At 37.2% G+C, this 27,847-nt stretch overlaps 1 protein-coding gene across 1 annotated transcript in view; it reads left to right on the plus strand.

The window, feature by feature from the left end:
- The first annotated feature begins 776 nt into the window (after positions 1-776).
- The window catches only part of LOC131875104 (putative leucine-rich repeat receptor-like serine/threonine-protein kinase At2g24130), a 75,830-nt gene continuing 48,759 nt past the window's right edge, over positions 777-27,847 (plus strand). The window contains exon 1 of the mRNA XM_059219126.1: positions 777-950. Coding sequence (XP_059075109.1) covers positions 777-950 — 174 coding nt within the window. The remainder of the gene's footprint in view (positions 951-27,847) is intronic.

Raw genomic sequence — 27,847 nt, forward strand, 5'->3', positions numbered from 1 at the left:
GGAGGGTTGACTGGTAGTTGCATTGGGCTAGGGTAGAGATGTGGATGTTTGGCAGGTTAGTGTATATTATGGAGTACATTATGGATTGTTCAAAATGGCCAGACAGCTCGGACAGGTTCAGGATATAGTGGGGGATATTAAGTGTATCCTCAGATTATAAGGGGGGTGAGGTATTGGGGCCCAATGGTGAGTCCCTTAGAGGGCAGGACCAGTTTTCAGACAGTATCTCATTTGGTCTGGGATGAGCATATGGGAGTAGGTGAGGATCGAGGTACTACAAGAGGATACAGGAGCTAGTGCGAGGGCACTTATCAATACACCTTACCATCCCTAGGGTTTTGGAGGAGGAGGAGTCATAGCTGGTGGTAGATCAGGTCGCTAGTGGTGAGGATGATGGCCCAGGGGAGAGAGTTGTGATTGGTGCAAGGCGCGGTGCGGGTGGATAGTAGAGGAGAGTCCAAGTGATATGGAGGAGGGATCCAAAGGAGGGAGAGGGAGAGGGCAAGGATGTACCAGTAGGAGAGGTCATAGAGGCTATGGTTGGCGAGGGAGAGGTGGTTGTACCTATGGATTCTCCTGAGGCACAGGTGGAGGAGAGGGGAAGGGTATCACAGGCTCACTTTGACAGAGTACAGCAGGAGCACGATACTACTTGGGTGAGGCTCCATTCTGTTGAGGATGAGCTACAGATAGACAGGGCTGGGAGGGAGAGTATGGGCGCAGAGGTGGAGTGACTGATGCAGGAGATATCAGATTTGACAAAGAGCCTCCATACTATGAGGACAGAGGTAGATGCCTTGAGGAAGGAGAGGGAGGAGTCAAAGAGGATGCTAGAGGAGGCTCAGATAGGGACAGCTATAGTGGGCCTTCAGGATGTTATTCATAGACAGGATGCCGAGTTAGAGGTAGATGTGACACAGCTGTGGGGGGAGACAGATGCAACCCGCCAGGTGTTGGTTCCTATAGGGCTTGGGTAGATTTATGTTTATAGTGTGCAATAGTGGGATAGGGCAAACAGGGTAGCTTGAGAGGCAGAGTATTATAGGGGTCTATATCTTGGAGCAGTACCTACAGTACAATGAGCGACCTCATACACAAAGAGTGTGTGATCTCACATGACCTAGAGTCAGCAGTCATCACAAAGTCAGCAGACAAGTGGATTGGTGGGTTTTCGGCCACTGAGAGGAGAGGAGGCAAGAGGATTAGGTGGAGGAGGTACAGTAGAGGGGGGTGGGGAGACAGGACGGGAGAGTTAGCTACATTTTTGGCTTGTGTATCATATTTTGCCCCTTCGAGGCAATCATTGTATTATGACAGACATATTCATCTCTTTATATATATATATGATTTTGTGATGATGGATGATGTGTGTAGCTTTTATCATGATGGTTTCTCTTTATTTTTGTTGTGATGAGATGTATGGATGCAATTATGGATATGTTGTGCTGACCTATTTGTGATGCAGTGTGGATGCTTATATACGTATGCCTATGATATGTTGCTGACATGTTTTTTGGATGCAGGTGATTATGCTTTTTGATGTGTATATATATGTATGATGGATATGTAGATGTAAAATAATTTATGATGCAGCCTATATGAGGAATGATGTAAAATGATTTATGATGCAATCTGATGCATGTGATGAAATCTAAGTGCAAGCTATGTGATAAATGTTTGTGAAAGAATGACAATCTAAATTAGTAGTGTAATGAAATGAATAAGTAATGTAATCTATATGAATAATATGACCTGAGTGAATAATGCAAAGAGTGAATATGTCAATAATAACACAATGATCTTAGATAGAAAATAGAAGAATATGGAATAGATGGGGAATGGAGGAAATTGAGGACTCCATGGGGTTATTAGATTAGGACTTTATGGAATGGTGGTGAAGGTTGTGCACAAAAAATATGGAGAGCCAACCTAGTTTGATATTGCCTCGAGTGACTTGCACCATTGATTATAGGAATCAGGATGCCATGAGAAACCCAAGGCGTGGACTAACTCACAGTCAAATGGGAATTACTTACACACAACTATGCAAGTGTTGAGAAACACTAATACAAAGTTGTGGGTACGTGCAAGGAAACACTCAAACACATCGATACCTCTTGTACATGAGAGGGTAAGTGATCATAAACACTAGTACCAGGTCACCAGTTTATACAAGAGAGATCCAAAATATGCCATGCTATGAAAATATGCCCTACTATGCACCTATTCTAAACATACCTGGATATGGAAAATCCAAGTAGTCATAGATAGATGTAGTCATAGGGAAAAAGATGCAAGTCTAAATGAAAAACCCAAGAAATCAAAAGAAGTCATTCACTCATGACCAACTGACACCACTTGCCAAGAGTAGGAAAAGGGTGGAGGATTAAGTTGCCAGGTGAGGGAAGGATTCATCCCTAGGGAAAAGTGGAATTTTGGATTGGGCAAGTGATCATATGGCTTTGAAGATTAACTTGTGGACTTAGGACTATTCTCAAGACATCATGAAGCTCACACAAAGGTACACAAGCTCAGTTCGATGGGACATTCCTTATTCATCATTTAGGTGAAGACTCATCATCATATGCAAGATTTATTCGAAGGTGGAATGGAAGGAATGTTGCGATGGGTGGACTGGATGGGAGGGTGATTGCAGTACCGCCCTGATAGACAATGGATCCGATTTTTATTTACCTTGGCGCCTACATGGAGGTTTTCACCAAGGTATTTATCCATAGTGCCACAAAGTGGTTTTCACTGATGGACGAATTGTTTTTTTTTTGGGTGTCACAGGGTGCCTAATCTCTACGTTTTCACCAAAGTGACAATTTTTTCAGGATCTTTTTCTCATTTTTATGTATTTTTCATGATTTTTTATTTTTTTTAAATTTTCTTGACAATTTAAGACTTTCTGAGGACTAGGCATAAAATCTTTTGAGGTGCATGATATTCATTGGATCATCCTAAGGATCGCCTTCAGGAGTAGACAACTGATAAGCTCCTGATCCATATTTTACCATGATTACATATGGTCCAAGCCAATTAGGCTCGAACTTGCCTTTCTTTTCTCTTCCTTGAAGGTTTTTATGATTCTCCATGAGGACAAGATCACCAATTTGGAATTCTTGGGTTCTGACTTTCTGGTGATAACTCATGCGCAAATGGTTCTGATATACCTAGAGATGATTCAAGGCCTTGAGGTGCCTTTCATCTAACAATTCTAGTTCTTGTAGGTGGGCAATTCTATATTCTTCATCTGGTAGGGTATTTTGTACTGATACCCTTAGAGAGGGGATCTCGATCTCAAGGGGAAGGATGGCTTCAGAGCCAAAGACCAAGGAATAAGGGGTGGTGCCTATAGGGGTGCGGATGGAGGTGCGATAGGCCCATAAAGCAGGATGGAGTTGGAGGTGCCAATCACAACCAGCTTCATTGACTATCTTTTTAAGGATTTTGATTAGGGTTTTATTAGAAGCCTTAGCTTGACCATTTCCTTGGGGGTAATATGGGGTGGAGAAGCAATGTTGGATGTTGAATTTTTGGCAAAGTTCTTTGATATTCTGGTTTTTAAATTATCTGCCATCATCTGTAATGATAACTTTTGGAATGCCATATCGACAGATCAGGGAGTTCGAGATGAATTTGGATATCTGCTTACCAGTGGTAAAAGTAAGAGGGATAACCTCTACCCATTTGGTGAAATACTTGGTGGTGGTGATCAGGAATTTATGTCTGTTGGAGGATGAAGGGTGGATTTTCCCAATGAGAATGAGCCCCCACTATGAGAAGGGCTAGGGTGTAATTAACGACTGTAATTCTTGTGATGGTGCATGAATCTTGTCGCCATGTTACTAGTAAGGGATGGATTTTTTCACATAATTATATGCATCTACTTCAATTTTAGGCCAATAATATCCTGTTCTCAAAAGATTTTTAGCCAAGGTGAACCCACTTGAGTGTGCCCCACAAATGCCCTCATGTACTTCGTGTAATGCCCATTCCGCCTCTTGTTTATCTAAACACCTTAGGAGGGATCCATCAAAATGCCTTCTGAATAGGGTGTCTCCAAGGATGGTGTAACAAGCATATTGATGAATGAAGGTTTGTTGTTGGGTTTTGGTGAGGTGTGGGGGAATGGTGTTGTCTTTTAGGAAAGTGAAGGTTTCTTGGTACCAAGGGGACTCAAGACCAACGAGTACACACACCATTTCAGACTCTGGTAGGTCGTATGTCGGGATAAATAGTTTCTCAACAAAGAACTCAAACTTTTGACTATGTGCTGGCATCTGAAGGAGGGAGCCGATGGTGGCCATTGTATCTACAACCCTATTGTTTGTTCATGGGACTTGATCAAACTTGATTGTCATGAAATGTTGATTAAGATCTTCAACCATGGTATGATAGGGAAGGAGTTTGTCATCTTTTGATTGGTATTCGTCATTGACTTATTTTATGACAAGTTGGGAGTCACCATCAACTTGTAATTCCCTTATTTTCCAGTGGATAGCCAAGCACGATCCTGTAATGAGTGCCTCATATTATGTGATGTTGTTGGTACATGCAAAAGCTATCTTGTATGACTTTGGGATGCCATCTCCTTGAGGTATGATTAGTAATATTCCTGCCTCTGATCCATTTTGGGTGCAAGAGCCATCAAAGTATAATTGCCATGTGGAGGATGTGGTAACAGTCATAATGAATTCATCTGGTAATTCTGTGAGAATAGGATGGTCACCTAGAAGTGGAGCATCTACCAACTAGTCTGCGATGACTTGTCCCTTGATTGATTTTCTATCTACATACTCAATGTCAAACTCGCTTAAGAGCATGGCCCATTTAGCAGTTCTACCAGTGAGGGCAGCTTTTCACAAGAGATATTTAAGCGGGTCAATCTTAGCAATTAGTTTTGTTTTGTTTTTTATTAAGGAAAAATAGGTTTTAAGGAACCCAAAACCCATTTACATTATGAAATATGAGCATGAAAGAAACAAGACCAAAAAGATGCAAAAGACTAGCACAAAAACCAGTAGGTAGGACAAAAAGACAGCAAGGAGCTAATAAGAAATTGGCATCAAAAACCTAGTATTACATATCAATTGAAAACTTTTATAGACTCCTTAGCATTCTGAACCAAAAGCATCATCACCTTAGCAGCTTCTCTTAGATCATTTATCTCCTGTTTCAGCTGGATATCTTTCATTTTGGTCTCCATCTCAGTGGTATTCTGCCTAGTCCTTCACCTAGAAATTTGATGGGTGGAGCTACATGTCAGTACATCTTCAATGGTTACCAAGTTCTTATCCTAATTTTTCCTCTCTAAATGATCCACCAAGGCATTTATATTATGTGAAAAAACTCTTAGGACCTCAAGATTGTGGTTCATGAAGCTTTTCAGAGCCTTCTTAGTTCGAGCAACCTGAGTATTGATATTGTCTTTATCCTCCTCAGCCTGTTCTTTTATAGTTCTGATAACGTCCTCCAAATGTTTCAAATCCCCTTTTATTAGGTCTTTTTCTAGCCAGTACTCCATCTCAATTTCCTCCTCGGCTTCACTGGTTTTCGTCTCCTCATTCTTTTTCCCCAAATTTGTTTCCTTAATCAAATTGTGTATCTTATTTTCCAGGTCCCTCTGTTTGCTCTGAATGCTAGTAATGTTGTCAATAACCCATTTTTGGAAGTTGAAGGATTCTAGAGTACAATTATGGTGAGTATTCAAAATAGTATTCGTTGAATCCCTACCCTACTCAGTGCCCACAGAATTAGGGTTGTCTTCCTCCTTAGAATTCAGGGCGACATTCCTAGTATCCGAGCCCATAGGGTTAGAATAAGGGTTTTCAGAGTTAACATTTTATCTCCCTTCTTCCTCTTCACCAATGTTCTCATCCTTCTCACTCTCCATTTTTGTCTCCATATCCTTCCCCTTTTCCTCCTCCAAATCACAATGCACCTCCATTTCCACATTGTCTGTATCAGCTCTCCATTTTCTATGGGTAGGGGCATTAGGCTGATCCTCATCTGTCTTAGATTCTTTACAACTCTTAGAAATATGTGCATTAGTGACTAGTTGATCATCCTTGCTAGCCTTAACTTTTTCCTTCAGGTATTCATAAATGAGAAAGATAAGCCCCTAATGGGCTATGGGGTAAGAATTAGTTTTGTTTTGTTGTTCAACATATAGTGTCGAAGTTTCTATGTGCTAAACACCAATGCCAGACATGTTCTTTCAATGGGGGTATAATTGAATTCATACCCTACTAGTGTCTGACATGTTCCTTCCCTTGATCATATGTTTGTGTCAGCAATGCCCCCAATGCCACTACAGTAGCACATATGTACAAAAAAGAGGTTTTCCGGGAGGTGATACCAGATATTCTTTTATTTTTTCAAAGGCCTTTTGACACAAGTAGTCACATTTGAATTTTGTGTCTCTGCGCAATAGATGTGCAAATGGATGGCACTTATCTGCTAATTGTGAAATAAAACATCTAATAGATTGGAGTTTTCCTTGGAGGCTACGCAGCTGTCTGAGAGTTTTTGATGGAGGCATTTCCATGATGGCTTTTACCTTTGTAGGGTCGACCTTGATGCCTCTATGGGAAATAATGAAACCTAATAATTTTCTTGATGTGACCCCAAAAACACACTTCTTGGAATTTAGGCACAATTTGTATTTTTCCAATCTTTCAAAGATATGCTTTAGGATAGGGAGGTGTTCCTGTCTTGTCTTGGATTTGCCTAGCAGATCATCCACATAGTCCTCTATAATTTTAGGCAAGTGGTCATGAAAAATTATTGTCATGGCATGCTGATATGTAGCTCCAACATTTTTGAGGCCGAAAGGCATGACCCAGTAACAGAAAGTCCCCCATGGTGTCGTGAATGCAGTTTTATGTTGATCTTCATCTGCAATTATGATTTGGTTATATCCAAAAAATCCATCCATAAGTGATAGCATCTCATGTCCTGCTGTAAGATCTAAAATCATATCTATGTTGGGGAATGAGAAATCATCTTTAGGAAAAGCCCTATTTAGATCTTGGAAATCAATACAAATGCGGATGCCCCCGATGGGTTTACCAATAGGTACAATGTTAGAGACCCATTCAGCATAGTCTATTGGTTTGATGAATTCTGCATCCAACATCTTTTAGAGTTTTGCCTTGACCAGGAGTACAATGTGCGGGTGCACTTTGCGCAATTTCTATTTTACAGGTTTTGCATCTAAGCAGACAACAAGATTGTGAACCACCAAGGTAGGATCCAAACCTGACATATTGGCATAGGACCATGCAAAATTGATTTTTACCTCTGTAAGAAAGTTGATGACTTGTTTCTCTTTTTCTGTGAGGGACTTAGCAATGAGCACATTTTTCAGAATGACTTTGGTGCCCTTGTTGATACTATTTGTTTCTTCTATCAGCAAATTTGATTTGTCTTGTGGAAGATAACCAATGGTAGGGAGGTCAAGTCCCTCATCATCAAGTGCCTTTTCTAGGTTTTCACTTTCGGATACACCCTTTGTTTTTATTTTTTTCTCATCCAAAGGTGCCTCGGAGAGGTTTTCAACTAGGGAATCATTTTTTTTTCTTTGATTATCTTTTTTGTGACTAAGGGTATTGACTTGACTACCAAAGTATCCCTTTTCATGTAGTTGAATACCAACTACCCTATTACAATCTTCCAAATTTCACATAGTCGGGAAAGTAATGAGAGCATTATCATCGACGCAAATTTCTAAGGTGGGTTTGCCTCATTGGCCCCAGTTTATGAGTTTAGGATGGACAAGATGTAGCTTGTGTGAAGTGCGAGTGGTTATGGGGGTGATGGCATTGGCATGAGTGTCTAAGAAGATATCGTTTTCATATAAATAAGGCATTTCTTGGAACTCCTCTTTGTCAGAGCTTTCAATATCCAAAGAAGGACTTGAAGGGGCACCAACGATAGTAAGCTTAGGCACCGGGGTGTACCCCAAGCCTCTGTTGTACTTGTATGAGATAGGATTTATGGGTGCTTTTCTTCCTTTTTCCTTTGGTCCCAAGCCATGTCCTTTGTAACCCATTTTTTTGACTATAGCTGATGCTTTTGGGTACATTTTTTTGGACATTTTTGTTGATTCTTCATCTTCTTCCCAGTACAACCATGAAGAGACATCCGGTCGAGGCTTTCCTCATCAAGTGGGCCCCATGGCTAGAAGGTGGTATTTTTGCATTGTATGACCGATTTCTGGTCTTTTTTGAGCTCTTTTGGTTTGCCAAATGACTTAGGAGACATGGGGAGGTTGCTTATTAATAAGACATCCTCCAATTTGTATTCTCCACATCTATTATCTAGGATCTTGATTTGTGTGTCTGGTTGGGATGAGGTAGAAGCAACATTTGATGTGTCAGATGGAGGCGTTGGCAAGGGTCTATGTAGTGGGAAATGATATGGATGTTTCCCCTCTAAGAGTTTGCAATATTGAAAAGGTTGTGGACCACTTTTGATAGTGATCTCTCTTCCATTGAAGGGGAATTTGATGCATTGGTGATAAGTGGAGGGTACAACTTGCAAGGAGTGAATCCATGGCTGACCGAGGAGAATGTTGTAGGGGAGATCAAGATCTAGTACTTGGCAAGGGGTTTCAATTGTGATAGGGCCCACTTGAAGAGGTAAGGTGATCATGCCCTTTGAACTCTTTCTGCATCATCATATGATTTTATTGTGATCCTTCCTAATGTGTCTACCAGGTCCTCAAAAAGTCCCAATTGTTTTATTAACTTTTATGTACACAGATTGAGTCTGGATCCACCATCTATCAAGATACATTTGACCTTGTGCTTTTGGATAAGGGCTTTGATGTGTAAAGGTTTATTGTGGTCTTCATCTATAGGAGCATCATTGGAGGTGAATAAAAGGTATTGTTGGGCAGAAAGGTTTGCAATGAAAGCTCGGAATTGGGTATCATTGATGTTATCGGGAACATGAGACTCAAGGAGGGCTTGTTCCAAAATTTCTTTATGGACCGAGGAAGTCTTGAGAAGTTCTAGAATGGACATCTGTGCAGGGGTCTTCCCAAGTTGGTCAAGGAGGTCATATCGGTGGGTGGAAGACATGGGTTAGGGGTTTGGTGGGGGAGGAGCTCCTTGGATGGTGACTTTACCTCGGTGCGTGGTTACATTGAAATCATTCTGGGAATAGGGGGTTGGAAGGTATAGTGCCTTGAATAACTATCCTAGTAGGATTAGGTCTTCTTTGGGAGGGGGGAGGATTAACTCCTTGGATAGTTATGACATTAACATGATTGTCTATGAGCTCAATGCGACCTACTAAAGAGTCAAAGTTGGTTATGTGATTAATGTAGTCATAGTTCACTGCGTTAGATGATGAGCCTTTTCCTTTATCATGTTTCAGGAAGGGTTCCTGGTATATTTTGAGTTTGTCATTGTTATTACCAGGTTTTGCATTTTCTACTTCAATTTCACCCCTATCAGTGAGATCTTGTATGTAGATTTTAAGCTTCATGCATTTTCATGTATCATGTCCCTTGATACGATGATACTCAAAATATTCATTCTCATTATACCACCTAGGTTTGGGTTGATTGGGATCAAACGGGTGAGTGATCGAAAAAACCACTGCATTTGCTTGGACAAGTTTTTGAAACACCACTTCAATAGGCTCAGCAAGAGGAGTGAAGTCTCTTAGAGTCCGGTTATTGGATCAGGGTGGTCATCCCTAGACTAAGACATTATTGTGAGGCTTTTGATTTTTATTATTTTGATTGTTGAATTCATGACTAGTGGTGGTGGGTTTTGGGGGAGCGGCCATGGTCTGGACCCGTTTTGCATTAGTTACATCGTCATTGACTACATTTTTGTTCTTGGACTAGAACTTTGGTTTATCATTATGATAAGATGAAGACCTTTGAGTTGATATTTGGTAGTGTTTCAAGGTTCCTTCCTCTAGCAAGACACGTTCAAGGGTGAGGCCCTTATCAGTCAATTTTTTGAAGGATTTAATACATTGAGATGTCAGAGGTCTTGAAAGTTTGGGCAACAAGTTCTTTTGAAATAATTCAATTTGATGTTGTTTTGTCATGTCCCATTGGAATTTCTTGATAAGATATCACCATCTTTGCAAGAAGTTGGCGAAAGTCTCTCCGGGCCTTTGCTTTGTGTTACACAGGTCCATCATGGAAACATCATTAGCCATGTTGTAGGCATAGTGAGATACAAACTTCTCTACCAAGTTTAGAAAGGAGACAATGTAACCTCATGGTCGAGATGAGAACCATGCCAGGGCATCTCCTGTGAGACTCTCGGGGAAGAGTCTTCAAAGGTATAGGTCACTATAGGAGACTTCTTGGCATAAGATGTGAAATTCCTAGACATGGTTGCGCGAGTCTCCTTTGCCTTCATAGTTGGTGAATTTAGGGATCTCAAATTCTGTGGGGTAGGGTGCAATTGATATAGATGGGTCATAAGGACAAGGACAAAATTCCTCAAATGAGTAAGGTTTCCTCTTATTTGTCCTTGATGATATTTTTCATGTCTTGAATTTCCTTAATGAGGTCTTGTTGTGGATTTTGGTAATGATGGATTGTATTTGCCCCTAGAATCGGATGAGTCAAGGAAGGTGCACCACCACTAATGTATTGATATGATGAGGAGGCGGGAATGTGAGATGTGATGATCTATGTCACAGGGATTTGAGTGATAGTTGGTTGTGGCCCAAAAATTGTTGTGACAGGATTGAGTGCGGCTCAGATAAAATTGGCGACATTATTGACAGGAAGTGAAGTTAGTGGAATAGAAATAGGTGGTTCAATGGAAGAAGATGGTATAGAGGCATGTTGGAGAATAGATGAGATCGGATTTGATAGTGATATAGATGGTAAGGAGGAAGAAGGTGGGATGGAGACCATAGGGGGAGGTGCCGCGGGTGGCATTGATTGAGTTTTAATAAGAGGTGCAACATTCTGCGTGGGAGCAAGGTCTCCTTGTGGTTGTTGGCTAAGAGTGGATTTATCAAATTCAGGTGGAAGTTGAGCTCCATTTTCAAGGAGGGTCTTTAGAAGTTTAGTAGGATTGTGCTGGATAAATTTTTCAATCATCTCCTGGTTATAAGAGTCTTCTAGGAAAGTTTGCACTTCCGGAGAAAGTTCATCTTGGTTAACCATATTAGGATTTTGGGTTTGATCTTGATTGCTAGGTTGCACACTTTGTGCAGGATCTTCATATAGGACACTAATGTCCAGGATGCCATATTTTTGTTCAGCCATCTTTTTCTTTTGAGATTGAGTTGTGACCATACAAGAAAAACCTTAGAAAAGCTTGGAGGAAGAAATTTTTTTGATGAGAGGACTTAGCAAGACTTTTGGATTCTTTGGATTTTGTCTTTGATAACCAGGGATTTTGCTGATTGGTGGGATCCTTGGATTAGAACCCGGATTTGATTAGGATTGACACCTTAGTCCTTGGATGAGTACTTTAGGTGGTAGATGAAACTACAAGGAAGGTAATGACCAAGTTGGGTAGAATTTAGAACTTGGAATGATGATTAAGAAGTCTATTTTCCACCAAGGGTTGACTAATGACCCTCAACAAAGGAAAGGCATAAGTTAAGAGTCTTCATGAACTCAAAAGATGAGGCAAAAGGTACTTGGAGAGGATTCTTCTTCAAGCACCAAAGCCAAGAGATTAATGATGAGGTCTAAATGGAACTTCACAAGGCATGAAACCTTAATGTGAGGTTAAATTGGATTAAAGGATGATTGAATTTGGATTTTGAGAATCGACTTTATATTGGAATGTGATTGATTTTGTGATTGATTGATGTGCTAAGTCCTTCAAAAATTGAGGATGATTGATTTAGGAGGGATGATAGTGATGATTAGAAGAAATTTGGTGACTAGGTTACTCTTGACATGAACATGACTCAATAGATGATTGGTTCAGATGGCAAGTTGCATGAAGGGACATGACCAACCCGAATTTGACGATAGCTGGTGTTGAAAGACAAACCTGAACCTTGATGGAGGGCACAGACTCTCAATTCATCACTACCATCAAACTCATTGCTATGACCATGGACATAATCGTGGTAATGATGCAAGAATGTCCTATGTTTAAGCAAGAATTTGTGGTTGGTATACCAAAAATTCTAGCGCCTAATGAGTTGTGCTTGTGTGAGGTTCTTCTTCTTGATAGGTCATTGGATTGACTTCTTAGGGTGTTTATACAACTTAGGTCTATGGAAGATGAGACGGACGGAGTTTTGATGCAATTTGGACTTTGTGTGGATAATGACTTGGATGATTCTTTGCTTTTGGAAAAATGTTTTTGCAAAGTGTTTGAGGGAAATGACATGTTTTTAATCTACTCTTGGCAAGAAAGTATCAAGCAAAGCAAACACAATGATCAAATGAATTTTAGCTCAAAGAAACTCATGCTCATGTACAACATTCTTAAGGCTGGCATGGACAATAGTCATTCGATCCAAAGTGGTTTCCCAACTATGGTTACCCAAAGCAGACAATGACACTCGCTTCTCTAGGGCAGCCAAGCATCAATTCCCATGAAAAATCCTCATGGTGAACTTTGTGTCTATACTAAGGGCCGTAAAAATATGGGTGGCTTCGGAGGTCTGACCTCCTACACCATTGACTAGAAGGTTTTTGGCCACTATGCATAAGATGTTTAATATGTCTTCCCATTAGGAGCTAGCCTTCGCAGTTGCGCAAGCACAATTGAGGATAGCCCAATGAACCACCAAGAACTTAGTAGTCACACAAGTGTGATTGAGATCTCTATGATCCTACCAAGCACCCAATGTGAGAGTGAACTCTCATATAGCCCCAACCATTGACCCTTTCATCATCAATGGTCTATTTATTATAGTGAGTTGGGAACCCCAGGTTTGGGTGTACTCACTTGGGTCATTCCCCTCTTACCTTCTCAAAGAGAAAGTTGGGAGGGCGCGCCCGCTAAAGGTAAGCATGCAACAAACGTGAAAAACTTGGAGGGTCAAGATTTTTGATCATCTAGATAGATGAGAGCATACTCTCCTACCTTTACTCTTTTCACAAAACACACAAGACAATGGTTCATTTATCCCTTAATTAAACCTAGGTGCCTAGTTAAAAAAAAAAGACACAATATTTGGTTGGAACTCCTAGGCAACCTGCAAAATAGTTCAAATTAGTAGCTTTTTCTGTTTTCTTGGTCTTGGATGATCGAGAAAAGCTGGCTAATGCTTTCATTCAATAATTTTATAATAATATTGGTTCTAATATTACTTTGACTGATTTGATACATTGTAAGCAAGGTGTTAAAGAAAAAGTGATTGATTTTATTAGTAGAGATAATCATTTGTGAAGAGGGGAAAATGAGTGGACGGTGGATTGGATTGTTAATATGCAAATCAAAAACATAAAAACATATGAAACCATGAAGCATAAATCAAATCACGTAAAAACATGAAGACAAATGCTTATACCTTACATCCTTTAGCTTCTCCTTCAGAGGGAGCTTGGATGGAGTCAAAGTGCACCCAAATGCCTCCAACATGATGTCAATTTGCTCCTAGATTGCTTGATGTGGTTGGCTCTCTAACATTGTGCACAAATAGATAAAATGGATTTGAGGGATGAGATGGATAATATGACTAAGTATGGATGAAGGATAATTTTGGCATGCTGAGGATGCAAATATGATTTTCTAGGCACAAACTAACAACATGAACTTGCTAAAACTGGAGATGAAATGTGAGGGGATGGAGTCCTCAATTTGTAGGGAGAGAAGAGAGAAAATGAAGGGCTAGAATTGACCCAAGATGGAGGGTCGAGATTTCTTGTGAGCTCACACAAGACCCAAGAGGAGGTGTGGAGACCAAGAGATATGCCTTAAAGGCATTTCTTGTCTCCACACTCCTCAAGGTACATTGGGAAGACTTCCCAATGTGCCTTGAGAAGAGAAAGGGATGGGACATTTCTTGAGGGATGGAGAGGAAGAATTACAAATTCTTCAAGAAAGGATGATCATGGGGATAGGAGGAATAAGAAGGAATTAAAAATTCCTTGGAGGATGAGATGCCTAGAGGAATGTGAGATTTTGAAAATCTCACATTCACCTAGGAAAAGGGCATTTAAGGAGAGTGGTTGGATGGAAGGGACAAGGAGTTGAATAGGAGGGGGATTAGAGGAAAGGTTAGGTGAGATTATGATAGATAAGATTTGTAGGAGGATTTGACTAGGAGAGAGAGTGAGTGGAGGGAATTAAAAATTAGAAGAATAATACTAAGTGAGCTTAGGGAGTTTCTAGAAGAATTTATTAGGTTAATGATGGATTAGGAAAAGATGATTTGTACAAATCACTTAAGTTAACTAATTAATTTAAATTAATTAGTTAAGAGGAGGATTTTGAGAAGATTTAATATTGAAGATTTTAGAAGAATAAAAGGGGGTTGATTTTTTAAATAAATCAATCACAGACTATAGTGACAATATTAATTAAGGAGAATTAAAATTGGCATAATTAACAAATTAACTATTTCAAGAATTAAAAATAATTAAAATAATTATTTTTAGGTGTCTACAATTTGTATTCTCAAATTTCTTCTCCTATGCCGGATCAAGATGTTCAAATAAATTTCAATTCTAATTACAAAAAGTGATTAGGGATAATCTTCTCTTTTATGAGTTTACTTCCTTTACGTAGTTGTGCATAGTACTTCATAACTATCAGCTTCAAGTGAGTCAATTTGAATCATCCCTTCAATGGCTTTGGTTGATAAGAATGAAAGTGATCAACAAGAATTTGCAAAGTTTAAACCAAAAAAGGGATTCATAAAGTTCAATTACAACAACAATACCCAAGTAGCAACTAGGACAACAAGTGTGCCTCCTTTATCCAAGTATTTAAGAAAGGAATTTACTTTTTTTTCTGAATCTTTGCATAGCATTATTACTAATTTGTTACAAAAAAATGTGTTGAAACTTCCTCCCATCAAACCAATTGACACAACTAAACCTTTTCCACCTCATTATGATGCTAAAGATTTTTTCCAATATCATCATCAAAACCATCATGATAGTGAAAAGTGTTATTCCCTATAGAGTGAAATTCAATATTTTATTGATAACAATACCATATTTGTGGCTGGTGTGAAGGACAGAGGAAACAAATTTGTAGCTTCTCCTAATCAAAACCTCCAAATCTTTAGTAATCTTTTGAATTATCATTGTACTAATGTTATTGAGTCTAAACATCTTCTAGCCTTTTCTCCTAATGATCTTGGTCTTCAGTCTAATAACATGTGGTGAATCTTATTGATAAATCTACACCTCCTAAGGACCTGTGCATTACCTTTGATCCTAGTGAGACTTGTTATGCTTTGCATATACACCCCATAATTTTCTTTGACATGAAAATTTTGGTCGCCCCCTTTTTTTTGTGTTTTGTTTTTCTTTATTTTTGCTTAGCCTTTCTAGTTTTTATTTTAAGAACACCCTGGAAAATTGGAGTTCTGAGGTGCTCTTTTGTTTTGTTTTTTGTCTATTTTGGAACCCCAGAACCTCGGAGTTCCGAAATGGTCTCTTTGTCCTTGTGTTTTGTTAGACCTCTTTGAAACCTCATAATCCCGAAGTTCTGAAGTTCCCTTTGTTGTTTTCTGAACACCCCGGAACCCCGGAGTTCCAAAGTGTTCTTTGTCCCTTTGCTCTTTTGTTATTTCTATCAAGACCCCAAAAATTCAGAACCTAGAAGTACCTAAGTCTTCTTTTGTTGTTTGGTTCAAGACCCTGAAACCACGGAGTTTTGAATTCTTGTTGTTCTTGTTTTGTTGAAGCCTCAGATTCCCACAATTTCGAAATCCTAAGTTCTTCATTTTTATTGTGTTTAATTTCAGAATTTCAGAATCCCAAAATCCCAAGCTTGTTTTATGTTCCACCTCGAAACATGGGAACCTTGGAGTCCCGAGATGTGTTTTCTTGTTTTTTTCCATAGCCTCAGAACCCTGGAACCCTGAAGTTCCGAGAATCTCTTTGTTTTGTCTCAGGATCTCGGAACCTCGGAATCTCAAGGTTGTGTTTAGTGAGGTCGTATGGTCACAAAGGGGGATATAAATATAAAGTGATGAATGATTTTCATTAATTTGTGTACTCTACTTCTACGAGATTCAAGCTCTTCCTCTATACTTTTCGCCCCCTTGCTCATCCATTTTTTTCACCTCGCCACCTTTCCAAGTTTATTTCCTTTGTTTTGTTTTTTGTTTCTTTCTCATTTTTCATGTCTTTTTTTAGCTAGGATTAGATTATATTTACATGCTTTCAATAAATTTTGGCCTTTTTTTTTGGTTTTTCTTGCCTCACAAAACCTTAGTTTTCACACTTTAGGACCTCGGAACCTTGAAATCCCGTGGCACCCTAATTTTGCCTATCTTACCTACCCCGAAACTTTAGGACTCTAAAATTCTTAAATGACTATCTTAGAAGTTTTACCCATCTCAAGATTTCAGAACTCTGGAATCTTGAACCCTTGAGCTTAATTTAAAGTTCGGTCTTTCCCAACTCAAAACTCCAGAACTCTAAAGTTCAGAAGACCCTTTCTTGAGAAATTTATCCTGTTTCGGGATTCTGAAACCCCAGAATCCTAGAGTTTGTGTTTTGAGCACTCTTACTCACCCCAAAACCCTGGAGTTTTGAAGTTGATCCTTACAATGTTTTTATGCACCTCGAAACTTTAAAGTTCCAAAATAAACCTTTTAAGGTCTATTGCCAAACTCGGAACCTCAGAGTTCCGGAGTTAGTTGTTTTTTGACCTTTCTTAACTCAAGATCCTGAAATCCCAGTATCCCAAAATTAGTTATTTTGAAGGTTTTCTTATACCCTGGAACTATGGAGTTCCCTGGGGTTTTGAAGTATGTGATGATTTTATAATATGATATAATAGCTAACTGGGGATCTCTTCTTGGAGGATAAAGTAGATTGATGGATGCATCCTCAAGCAAGAAAAAGTCTAAAGAGAAAGCGAAGTTAGACATGAAGCCAATAACAATGAAATACCATTCTCAAGCGTAGACTCTAGCTTCCAAGTTGGAGGACGAAGTTCAATGGATGACTGATATAGATATTGGCCACATAGAGCTGGAAGATATTGAGACTCAATTACAAGTTGAATCTCATGCATTAGAAGCTCCATACAGGAGGATCAAAAGATCAGGCTTGGTAGAAGCAACTATTTTTCCTCAGGCAATGAAATCACCTGAGCTTATCTTGACAATTGCAAAATATTATCATCAAGAAACAAGGTAGTGTGTAGATGCCAATGAAAATGTAATTGGGGATCTTTCCCCAGATATGATAGCAATAAATTTTGGAATACTAGTACGGGAAAAGGTATTGTTCACAATAGAAGAACAAGATATTTTCCTATTTATAAAGAACACTTCTAATTACAAAAGGCACATTAATGAGGCATGGCTATCAAAGCCAAGGAAAACAGGTCTCAAAGCAATAGATATTTTGAGGGCAAATTTTCAAGAGCCACAAAGAGACCTTATTATTATGTTGAATAGAGCCTTTAGAAAAGCAGATTGTAGACATTTTCCCACATGGATGTTTCACTATATGACCATAATTTTGATTGGAAAATATTATTTTGACTGGCTGGAGATTATTTCTGACAATACCCATAATCAGATGATTATAGTCCAATAGACAAAGAAGTTCTTCATGACTTCTTATGTAGTATGGGTGGTTGCTCGAGTTGGTAAATTCCTAGGATTAAAGACTTAGGGAAAGTTAGGAGAAGAACTTGGACAAAAAAGGGTATGTGAGTATTACACTTAGCTACCTATCTCTCAAGATAAACTACATTTAAAGAGAATAAATGATGCATTTAGTTACACTGTAATAATAAAATTGACAAGAGATGTAGGATATAGGCTAACCGCCGAAGCTATGCAAATGATTAAGATGTGGGGGTGATGGCTCTTACAAAACCAATGATCTACTTACCTTTAGGCTAGTAAGTTCACATGTAACCCATTCCTCCTACCCAGATACTACAGTAACGGAATAATTATTTTGGAGTATGCTAGACAATTGGCATGTCTACAAGCATTGTTAACACTCAAGCACAAGAATGAAATCACCTTGCCTGTTTCTCTTGAAAATTATACATGTCTAAACATTGAAGCAGCTAAGGTAGTCGAGCAAGAAGTACAAGATTTGAGTTTAAAATATTTTGGTTATGCTCGCGAGTCTTATGATCCCTATGGTAAATTGAAGCAAATGATGCCAAAATCACATGAGGGACATAAGCCTGCTTGGGAGGATATTCGGGCCAACCTCCAAGATAGTTTTGAAGTAAGAGAGAATGGATATTATAGGTTGTTAGTGCCCCAAATTAGGAATTTTGAAATTGAAACAAATGTCCTAAAGGAGTTAGGGGATGATGGTGAACTACTTGATCTGACATTCAAAGAGAAGGGAATTGATTAGAAAACCCTTACTCCCATCAGATGGTCCAACCAAGAAGAATTGGATATTGAAATTGTTATAGCAAAGGTTTTGGAAAGGATGAGGCAATGGCTAAGGTTAAGCATCTGTCCTAGTGCTGCAAAGGAGAAGAAAAGGGGGAAAGCAACTAATAACCCTTATATTAAAGTACACAAAGAATATGTAAGGAGAATAAGGTTTGATTCAAGAAAGAACACTTCCATTGATCCAGAACAAGCAAGAGTACCAATTGACAACTGAGAGCTCAAGAGATAGTTGGATGCCAAGATGAAAGAGTCCCAATGTTTGAAAACTACTACAAAGCATGGGATTACTATAGGGTTACAAGCTATCTTGTCGGCTTCTATCACTCCCATCATTCCTACTATTGTTCTTGTTCCAAGTGAATGTGTCTCTAAAGATGAGACAAATGAAACACATCCTCATCCTACCTCTCAAACAAAGGAAGTTGAAGTACAACCTCCTCCCGCTTCGTCTACACAACAAGCTACACCTACTCTAGTGGCAACACAAGAGACGATTATCATCCATAATAGTGAAATAGATTCAAATGAAGATGATGAGCCTATTACAGTTGTAGCAAAGAAGAGGAAATTGGAAAAGTGATGAAAAGAACCATAGGAGGAGCCTATTGCAGTCCATTTAGAGAAACAACTGAAGGCTACAAAAGAGCCAACTGTACTACTGCAACCAATGGAGATTCATGTATTGGTTACAGGAGAAGAGGCACATGATGATGAAGATGATGAACAAGATGAAAGAATGGTCCAAATCCTCAAGGCTAGGAAAGGTTTCTTCAACAACTAGCGGGAAATGAGCAAGAGAGAGAAAATGAAACAAAAAAACTATTTGAAGAAGAAGTTTCTGAGAAGTTGGAGGAGACAGCAAGACAACAACAACTCGATCCATCCCTTCAAACTAGTCTTGCCCAACAAGTTGCTCAATTTTAGCAAAGACTACCAACTCCTCAAGATCAACAAAAGAATGAACACAAGGAGCAACAAGGTGAGGATTAATAGCAAGAAGAGGAAGAAAAAAATCTAGATGCTCATCAAATCACTATGGAAGTAACAGTGCAAGGGGAGGGGCAAGATGACTCTATGCCTCAATGGTTAAACTTTACTTTCAAGATAAAGTCAGAGGTCATTCTCCCTAATATATCTTTACAGGAGGCAATTATTGAATCTCCAAGGAGAGTGAAGAGACCAAGAACAATCCATCATCTTTCAAGGACAAATTCAAGAGATGTCATTGCTGATATAGCAGCACTAGTGTGGGACGTCGAAGGATCCTCTCAAGCTACCCCTAGATATCAAGTGTCTATGGTAAACTTGGGTAAACAAACCAAGTGGGGAGAGATGGATACCTTAGTTGCTATAACATCTACTATCCAATCAAGGATGGAGAAGGAATACAAGACTAAGGCAGAGGTTAAGGCATAATTGAGGCAGTACAAACAGTGTATTATGGAAATAGCCAAGCCTCTTAACTCTAGAACTAATGTTGCTTTTCCATCCACTTCATTTCTCCCTCTGGGTGATATTAAAGCTATATATGAAATGAAAAAGGTGGCTACATTAGTTAAATCTTAGACGAAGGATGAGCTAGGCAAAGTAAGAATATTCTTTCAAAACACAATGGATATAGTATAAGAAGCCTGTTTTAATGAAAATGCTCTTATATATTGTGTTACACAAGGGGGACAAAACCTGCATCAACATTTGAAAAAGTATAAGATTTTGAAGAAGATCAGGGAGCTAGAAGAAGATATGATTACAATGGAAGACCTATTGGGAGGTCAGACCATTACCAACTTGTAATCATATATTGATATTTTAGATTTTAAGATGGAGATCGTAGAGCAAGGTCATATCAAGTTAATCAAGGAACATTCTCTACTCTTGAATACACTTGATCGGTATGAATAATTATTCACTACATTGTTGGAGTGGCATGGTCACAGTCTCAAAAAAAATGGAGTATTACATCAAGAGACTGTACTTAGCAAATGGGACTCTTATGTTTTAGATCATTTTATAGATACTATTGAGTTCACTATAGATACAATGAATAGGTACATGTATGTAATATTCAAATGTGAGGAGGTTGAGATGCAAATAGATGAGATGGTTAGCAAGGTGGAAGGTCTAAAAGAGATACTCAAAGTATCCAAGTTTCAAATAGGTTATATTGTCTATCCACCTACTACTTCTTTGGAATCCTTCATTAACAGCTATCGAAACTACAAGAAGTAAACGATAAATAGGTATTTCTAAAGGGCGAATGCATGATAGACCACCACCACCATCTTAACTAACCTATCAACTGGAGTTGCATCTCCTACTTTCTTTTTGGGCATTATTTTTGTATTCTTCGAAATAGTTGCTGCTGGAGCACCATTTTGGAAGTGAACATGGAGTGTCATTTTAGTAACACTTAACTAGAGTTCACAAGCAGCAACTTGCATGTCAAATGCGACTCCTTCCTTTTGTATCTCTAATCTATAGGCATGATTCTTTCATAGGATGTAGGGTAAAACTCTATAAATTATAGGATTTGGGCCATTTTGAGGTTCCACGAATTGATGATTCAAGGCCGTTTAGCTAGATAATTTAGTTTTATGCAATTTCTATCCCATGAACTCTTGAAGACTTTTGTTATTTATTTCATAAAGATTAATACAAAATCATCTTATTGATTGTATGATCTACAATATTTGTTCTATGGGTGAATATTCTTTGTAGTCTAGTATATTCTTATATTTGAATCAACAACTTGTTATTCCAAGAATTATTATTTTACGAATCATATTGTGCATGTTAATCATGTATGAGGATAAAATAGTAGAGCGATTATATGATCTTGTGATTTTTATTTCCGTTTATGTGTTGGTTGTATGACTTCGCATATCTACTGGAACGTCCATTTTGAATGTTGATTAGATGTTATTGATAATACCTTGTTGTGATCAATTGACTTTGTAGTTCATTAAGTTGTTCAGCATTGGTTTAGTTATCATCTCTTGTTACACTTATCTATCTTTTGACATTTTTTGATTCAAGTGAAAATCAGAAAATATAAAAAATAAGGATTTTGTTTGTTTTGTTTCAACCAGCAGGCCCCTTGATAGGTACAATTGCATCAACCACTTAGTGACCCAACATCATCATAACCCGACTATAGAGACATTGGAGTAATTAGTCTTTCAAGATTGATTTCTTTTCAGAAGAGGTGGTATACATTTCATAATCTACCTAATTATTGGTCAGTGTGTCATAACACCCATCAACACGACTATTGAAGCACCTGATTGCCCACTATATATCACTATGAGGATCAAAGAGATTCTCTCACGAGGAGTGCTCATTAATCCTGCATGTATGGTAAATGTGATAACTGAATAATATCTTTATACCTTGTATTAAATCAAGCAACATATGATAAATCTAATATCATGATTAAAATATTTGATGGTTCCTCTTTTCCCTCTATTGGCTTTATTACTCTTCCTATTGAGGTTGGTACTAAGTGTTTAGATGTCAATTTTTGAATCATTCCTACATCGGATCAATTTCATGTGAATTTGGGACATCCTTGGCTCTCTTCCATGAAAGATATTTCTTATACTATTCATAAGTGTTTCAAATTTTCTCTTAATGAAAAATAATAACAATTAATCATAGCATGTACCAACCCATGGTGAGGTATGGAGATGTTAATATTGGTTACTTTTGGTCTAAACAATTTGAAGCTCTTAAACCTTGAAGTGATGCTCTTTTTCAATTTTATCAAAGATGGAAAAGTGAGATGATCTTATCCTTGAGCAAGCATCAAGATCCCAATCCCTTTCCTCTTATTCATAGACCTATCCCTCCTCCTCATGATGGACCTAGTCTTCCTCCTAAACTTTCTACTTTTCCTGTATATGTTGTAGTTTTTCCTTCTACATCTTATAAATGTTAGTGCTTGACATCTCCTATCTTTCAACCTAAAAAACCTTCTCCTATGCATCCTTCTTTAAAAGAAGAGAAGAAGCATATTCCTATTGATCCTAAACCTCCACAACCTTTAGCTAAAACTAAAAGAAACTGTTATGCAAGAGAACATCAATAAAGGCATCGACTTAAGGCTCATCAACTTTCTTCTCAACATATTTCCTCCCCAAAGACTCCAAATATTGACTTGATCCTATTTGTCCAGCCTTTGCCTAACCCTAGGGAGGAAGTTCAACCTAAATCTCCAAGACATAAAAAGCTTAAGAAAAATGATGGTTCATGTTCTATTCCAATTAAAGATCCTATTTTCATTAATCTTGGTGAAGAGATGGATTAAAATGATTTTTATGCTATCAATGTTGATTCAAGTGATGAATATGAATATGTTGATGTTGACAATAACTTATATAAACAATTTTCACAAGCATTAATCCTAACTCCTAGTAACAAACAAAGTGATCCATCATTAGAGAATGGTTCTTGTTTGGAACTTGTGGTAGCTCCATCTACTATGTTCAAAGTTTCTCCTCTTGCATATTGTCCACTTTCCCAAAAAAATGTTGAGAAAGATTGGGAGGTAGATGACTAGCTTGATTAGCTTTATTTGTATCGTAAATCCTTTCTCACCTCTCTTCCTTGTTCATAACCTTCCTTTATTTGTTATCAATTCTTCTATTTGTTGTCCCTTGTGTTGTGTACATGAGGATAATGTAAATAGCTGAGATCTCTTTTGGTCTCTCTCATGTTGACTCAAAAGAGACATGTGTCCTTCTTCCATAGTGGTTCTACTTTCTTTGGGAGATGAGGATAATTCAACATAAATATATATATGATATACATTATTTATCATAAGAGAATATTGACCCTAGAGTTAAGTAGAACCCTTATGTGTTTTATGCTTTGTGATTATTATCCTTTGATGTATCCTTGTTGGGGTCATATCATTGTGATAACATGATTCTCTTTTAGATGAATGTATACTACCTTAGAGAAATTACTCTCCGTAAGGTGTGTGTAATCGTTTTCAAGTGGGGGTATACACTCCACTCAATTTTTTTGTCTTTGTGCATCTCTATACTCAAGTTAGTGAAATTAGCCTTTTTCTTTGTAATGTTGGTATTTTTCTTTTCATGACTCATAGTAAGTGAACCTAACTAGGCTAAGTTGTCATGGTTCTCGTTTTCTTTCTCTTTCCTGTGATGTCCCTTTTATCTTGATCTTGAAGTAGTAAGATGCCTAAAGCCCATTGAGGGATTGGTGTGTCTTGCCTCCTTAGCATCTTGATAAAAGCCTTTCAATGTTAACTCGTGAAATTTACTGAGAGTATGCTTAGTCTCGTACTCTGCTAAAGTGGGGGCTAAATGTAATGTCCTAAATTGTACTCCCTTATAATTTTATCCATATTTGTGCTGTCACCTTGGTATTCATGCTTTGAGGCCTAAATAGGACCTGATTATGCTCTTGCTATGCAAATTCATCATCATTTTCACTTTGCACATCATCTTGCCCCCTCATTTTGGTGCTTGATTAGGTAGGACCAGGGCATGGCACCCTAGTCAGGTCCCAATTAGGACCCAAGTTTGGGACCCTTAATGTTCATGCGATTTGACTAGGAATTATAGCTTTGTGTTGGCTCATGTCGAAAAATTAAATTATTTTTCGATGGGCATGTATAAAAAGAGCTCTACCCCTCTCATTTGATCATGCACACACATGAAATTGAATTCGACATCAAGCCATCAAGTATTCAAATTCAAGAAAGAAAGATATTAGTCTTCCTTCAAGCATTAGAGTAGAGATAAAGTCAAGATTCAAGCATTCGAGTTGACATTCATGTTCTATGTTATTGAAGACTTCATGAAACCCTAATTTTGTGTGGAGACAAACAAAACTTCACAAGAAGGTATATAATTTGTGTTTTAGTTATTATTTAACATCTCCCTCAAAAGGAGATTGATTCTATTACTGCAATTCAATCAGATATCATTTCTATTCCATATTCCCGACCTATTTCACTTCTCTACTGTGTAGGAATAGGTACAGAGTTGTGATCTTCAGAATAAGCTTTATTTGCATATATGAATTGATCCCACATTCGAGTGCAAAAATATTGAAGGATCATACCCCCTAAAATTATATCAACATTCAAAACTCTTAGGATTAGATCTATATAATTACTATATTTCCCTAATTTGTTGGTCTCCAAGTAGAAATTAGCAGTTTTCATACATCTAATGGTGGAAACCCTAATTTTCCACTATCATAGTAGCATTAAGAATTCCTTGTAAGGTGAAAACTTTCATCACACTTAGAAATTGCTTCATCTCTAGAAGAAGAATACAACAATGAATTGATTAGAGGGTATAATTTTCTTGTTTAGCCTCAAATTTTAATTTTATTTTTTTTGAATTTCATTTTTTTAAATATAGGAAGTGTGTTTGGTAGTAATAGATAGATTTATAAACTTAAGAGACCATTATATTCTATCAGAATAAGTGGGATTTCTTTTCATCTTGAGGCCCAAGGTAATTTCAAAAAGGGTTCTTTAAACGATAAGAATAGTTTTCTTGGAGAATTAAAAGTATATTTTTGGACATATTCTTGGGATCCTCAGATTTGGCTTTGTAAAAATAAGGTGTTGTTATATGGAGCCTAATTAGACTCAGAGGTTAAATTTTGCCCACTTCTATCAGTGCAATTTACCCCCAAATTATTTAACGAGGGTCAAGGGGCAACACCCTCGAAAGCTCAAATAAATTTTATTATTTTATAAAGGCGTCAGGAGTTATTTTTTCTATTGGATGACATATTCTAGCCCTGTTTTTCGAACTATCATAAGTATTGATAAAATGACTAATAGTTAGGGTTTTGTGTGGAAAATTTTATAGCATTTTGGAGCACTATTGAGTTGCAAGGGATTGTTGATTGTAATCAATTCGATTTGCTGGATAATAATAATATTGCACTCTCTGTTTGGTGGATGTAGCCCAAGTTTGGGTGAACCACGTTAAAAATTGTCTCTTCACTATTATTATTTTTGTGTATTCCATTCCTCTATTTAATCTTTAGTTGCATTTAATTGATATTTTCTACATGCAATGCAATTCCTTACATAGGGTACGGGTCACATCGCATTTATGGTTTCTATAGTCTAGAATAATGGTGGCTAGGGTGGTAGCTTGTGGATCTCTCTTATCAATTTATGCACCTCTTTTCAAAGCTAAATTTTCTCTCAAGGTGGCCTCTAAATTGATACCACCAACTTGGAAGAGCATTTATTGAGCTTGCATTGTAAATATTATGTCTCTCTTAAGATCTTTTCTGATCATGACAAATATTTTTTTCTTTTTTTGGCATAATACGAGTATAATTAGGATTCATAATATTAATGATTTGTGATGGTTAAAGATCATAGCCCTTTGTTTTTTCAATATTCTAAATTTAGCTACCACCTAGTGGGGAAAAAGGAGATTTGGCAGATCATTCTGACATGAGCATGGAAATATGGATGCCTATCGAATTAATGCATCTCAAGCTTTCGTTGCAAGCTCATTCTCTTTATTTGTAATTTCCAAGTATCCTACAAAATGTATTGGAGCCTGGAAAATTAAAGAGATTTTTTTCTAGTGTGTCTAGTAGGGTTTGAGCAAAGCTGAAGGAAAAATCTTGGAGAAGAATTCTTGAGGAAAAGCCACAAATACAAGGTGAACATTGAAATTTTGACAGTTTTTGTGGCCACTCTCCTTCATATTTGACTATCAAAAGAGAAGAAAGAAGATTTTTGTAGAAAGGATTTTAAGGCATATTTTTGGGGAGAGATGAGCACGGTTTTAAAGAATATAAATGACAACCTTACTATTCCTCTACCAAAGGACTATAATGTGACTATCCGGAATGGGAAGCCTCCTCTAAGGTTTGCTATTTTATACATTGAGGATGAGAAACCATTTTCAGCTATCAACTTTCTCTAGAAATTTTTTAGATTCTCCAAGATAATAGAGAAGAATTGGATTAAAGAGTATCTAGAGGTGGATGGTGTCACCTTGGTTTCTCCAAAAGATAGAATCGAAGGCTGGGTCAACGAGTTTGAAGATCTCATGGAAGATTTGGGACCAAAACCCACTGATGAATCATTTTACTTCTCTTCTCCTTCTCCAATGTTGATTAAAGAAAGGGTTCCTATAATCCTTCGGCTTGTTGACCGCTCTGGCTTAGGTTCTTTGACATATCTAGGTTTGGATCATGGATCCATTTGAAACTGCTCTTCTATCAGCATCGCCTTGATACAAGTGCTTTGAAAATAGTCTTCCTTATCTTTTCTAGTTAGCTTATAGGATCCTTTATATCTTATCTCTTAGTTTTTGGTGTTTCAAACTAGTAGCTATTCTCTAGATTTTCTTGCCCTGGTTGCGCATATTGATGGTTGTAGATCTTTGTTCCCGATTTGGCAACTTTCTTAGACCTTTTTAGACTTTTATGTTATATTTTATTAATATCAATATATTCGACATTAGCCCTTGATAAACCAAAAAATAGACGAGAAAATAAATTATCAAAATATTTAACATAAAATATTATTAGTTTTAATGGTTGTTTTAAGAGTTTTAAAATATTTATCAATTATTTAAAAATTATACAATAATATATGAAAAAAATAATTTTAAAAATATCAAATAATACAATTAAAAATTACATTCTAAAGTAAATAGTTATAAAATGTAAATAAAATAGTTTTTAGTCAAATTTTAAAATTTATATATCTATGTTTATATGTAGTAAATAAATTAGTATCTTTGAAACATGAAAGCATCAAACGATTTATTTTATCATGTACAATTAAAACTTACATTTGCAAGTAAACAGTTATATAATGTGAATAAAATAGTTATTAATGAAATTTAAAATGTGTCTATCAATGTCATATGTAGTAAATAATATAGTAGTAATAAAAGATTCTTAAGTAAAAGTAAATGTATTTGAATATTTATGTTTTTTATTTTACATTGTTAATCATGTATATAATTATAATAATATATTGAATAACTTTTGAATATATCTCAAAAGTGAATGTTTAATATATTATAATTTTATAAGTATATATATACTCTATTAAAAAATATAATTAAAATTTTTTATATATTTAATTTGTAGGATGCCTCAACAAAGAATAAATTTTGAAAATCAAAAGTAACGAAGAGAGTATCGAAGATAATATGCTTGAAATTATATGTGACAATGACATGAACAAATGGCTAATGCACAAAGAGAGGAAGTGAGAAGTCTTGAAAATGAAAAGAAATAAAGAGAACCAAAGAGAATATGCTTGAAATTATATGAGATAATGACATGAACA

This window comes from Cryptomeria japonica, chromosome 4 (genome assembly GCF_030272615.1).
Source record: "Cryptomeria japonica chromosome 4, Sugi_1.0, whole genome shotgun sequence".
Taxonomy (NCBI): domain Eukaryota; kingdom Viridiplantae; phylum Streptophyta; class Pinopsida; order Cupressales; family Cupressaceae; genus Cryptomeria; species Cryptomeria japonica.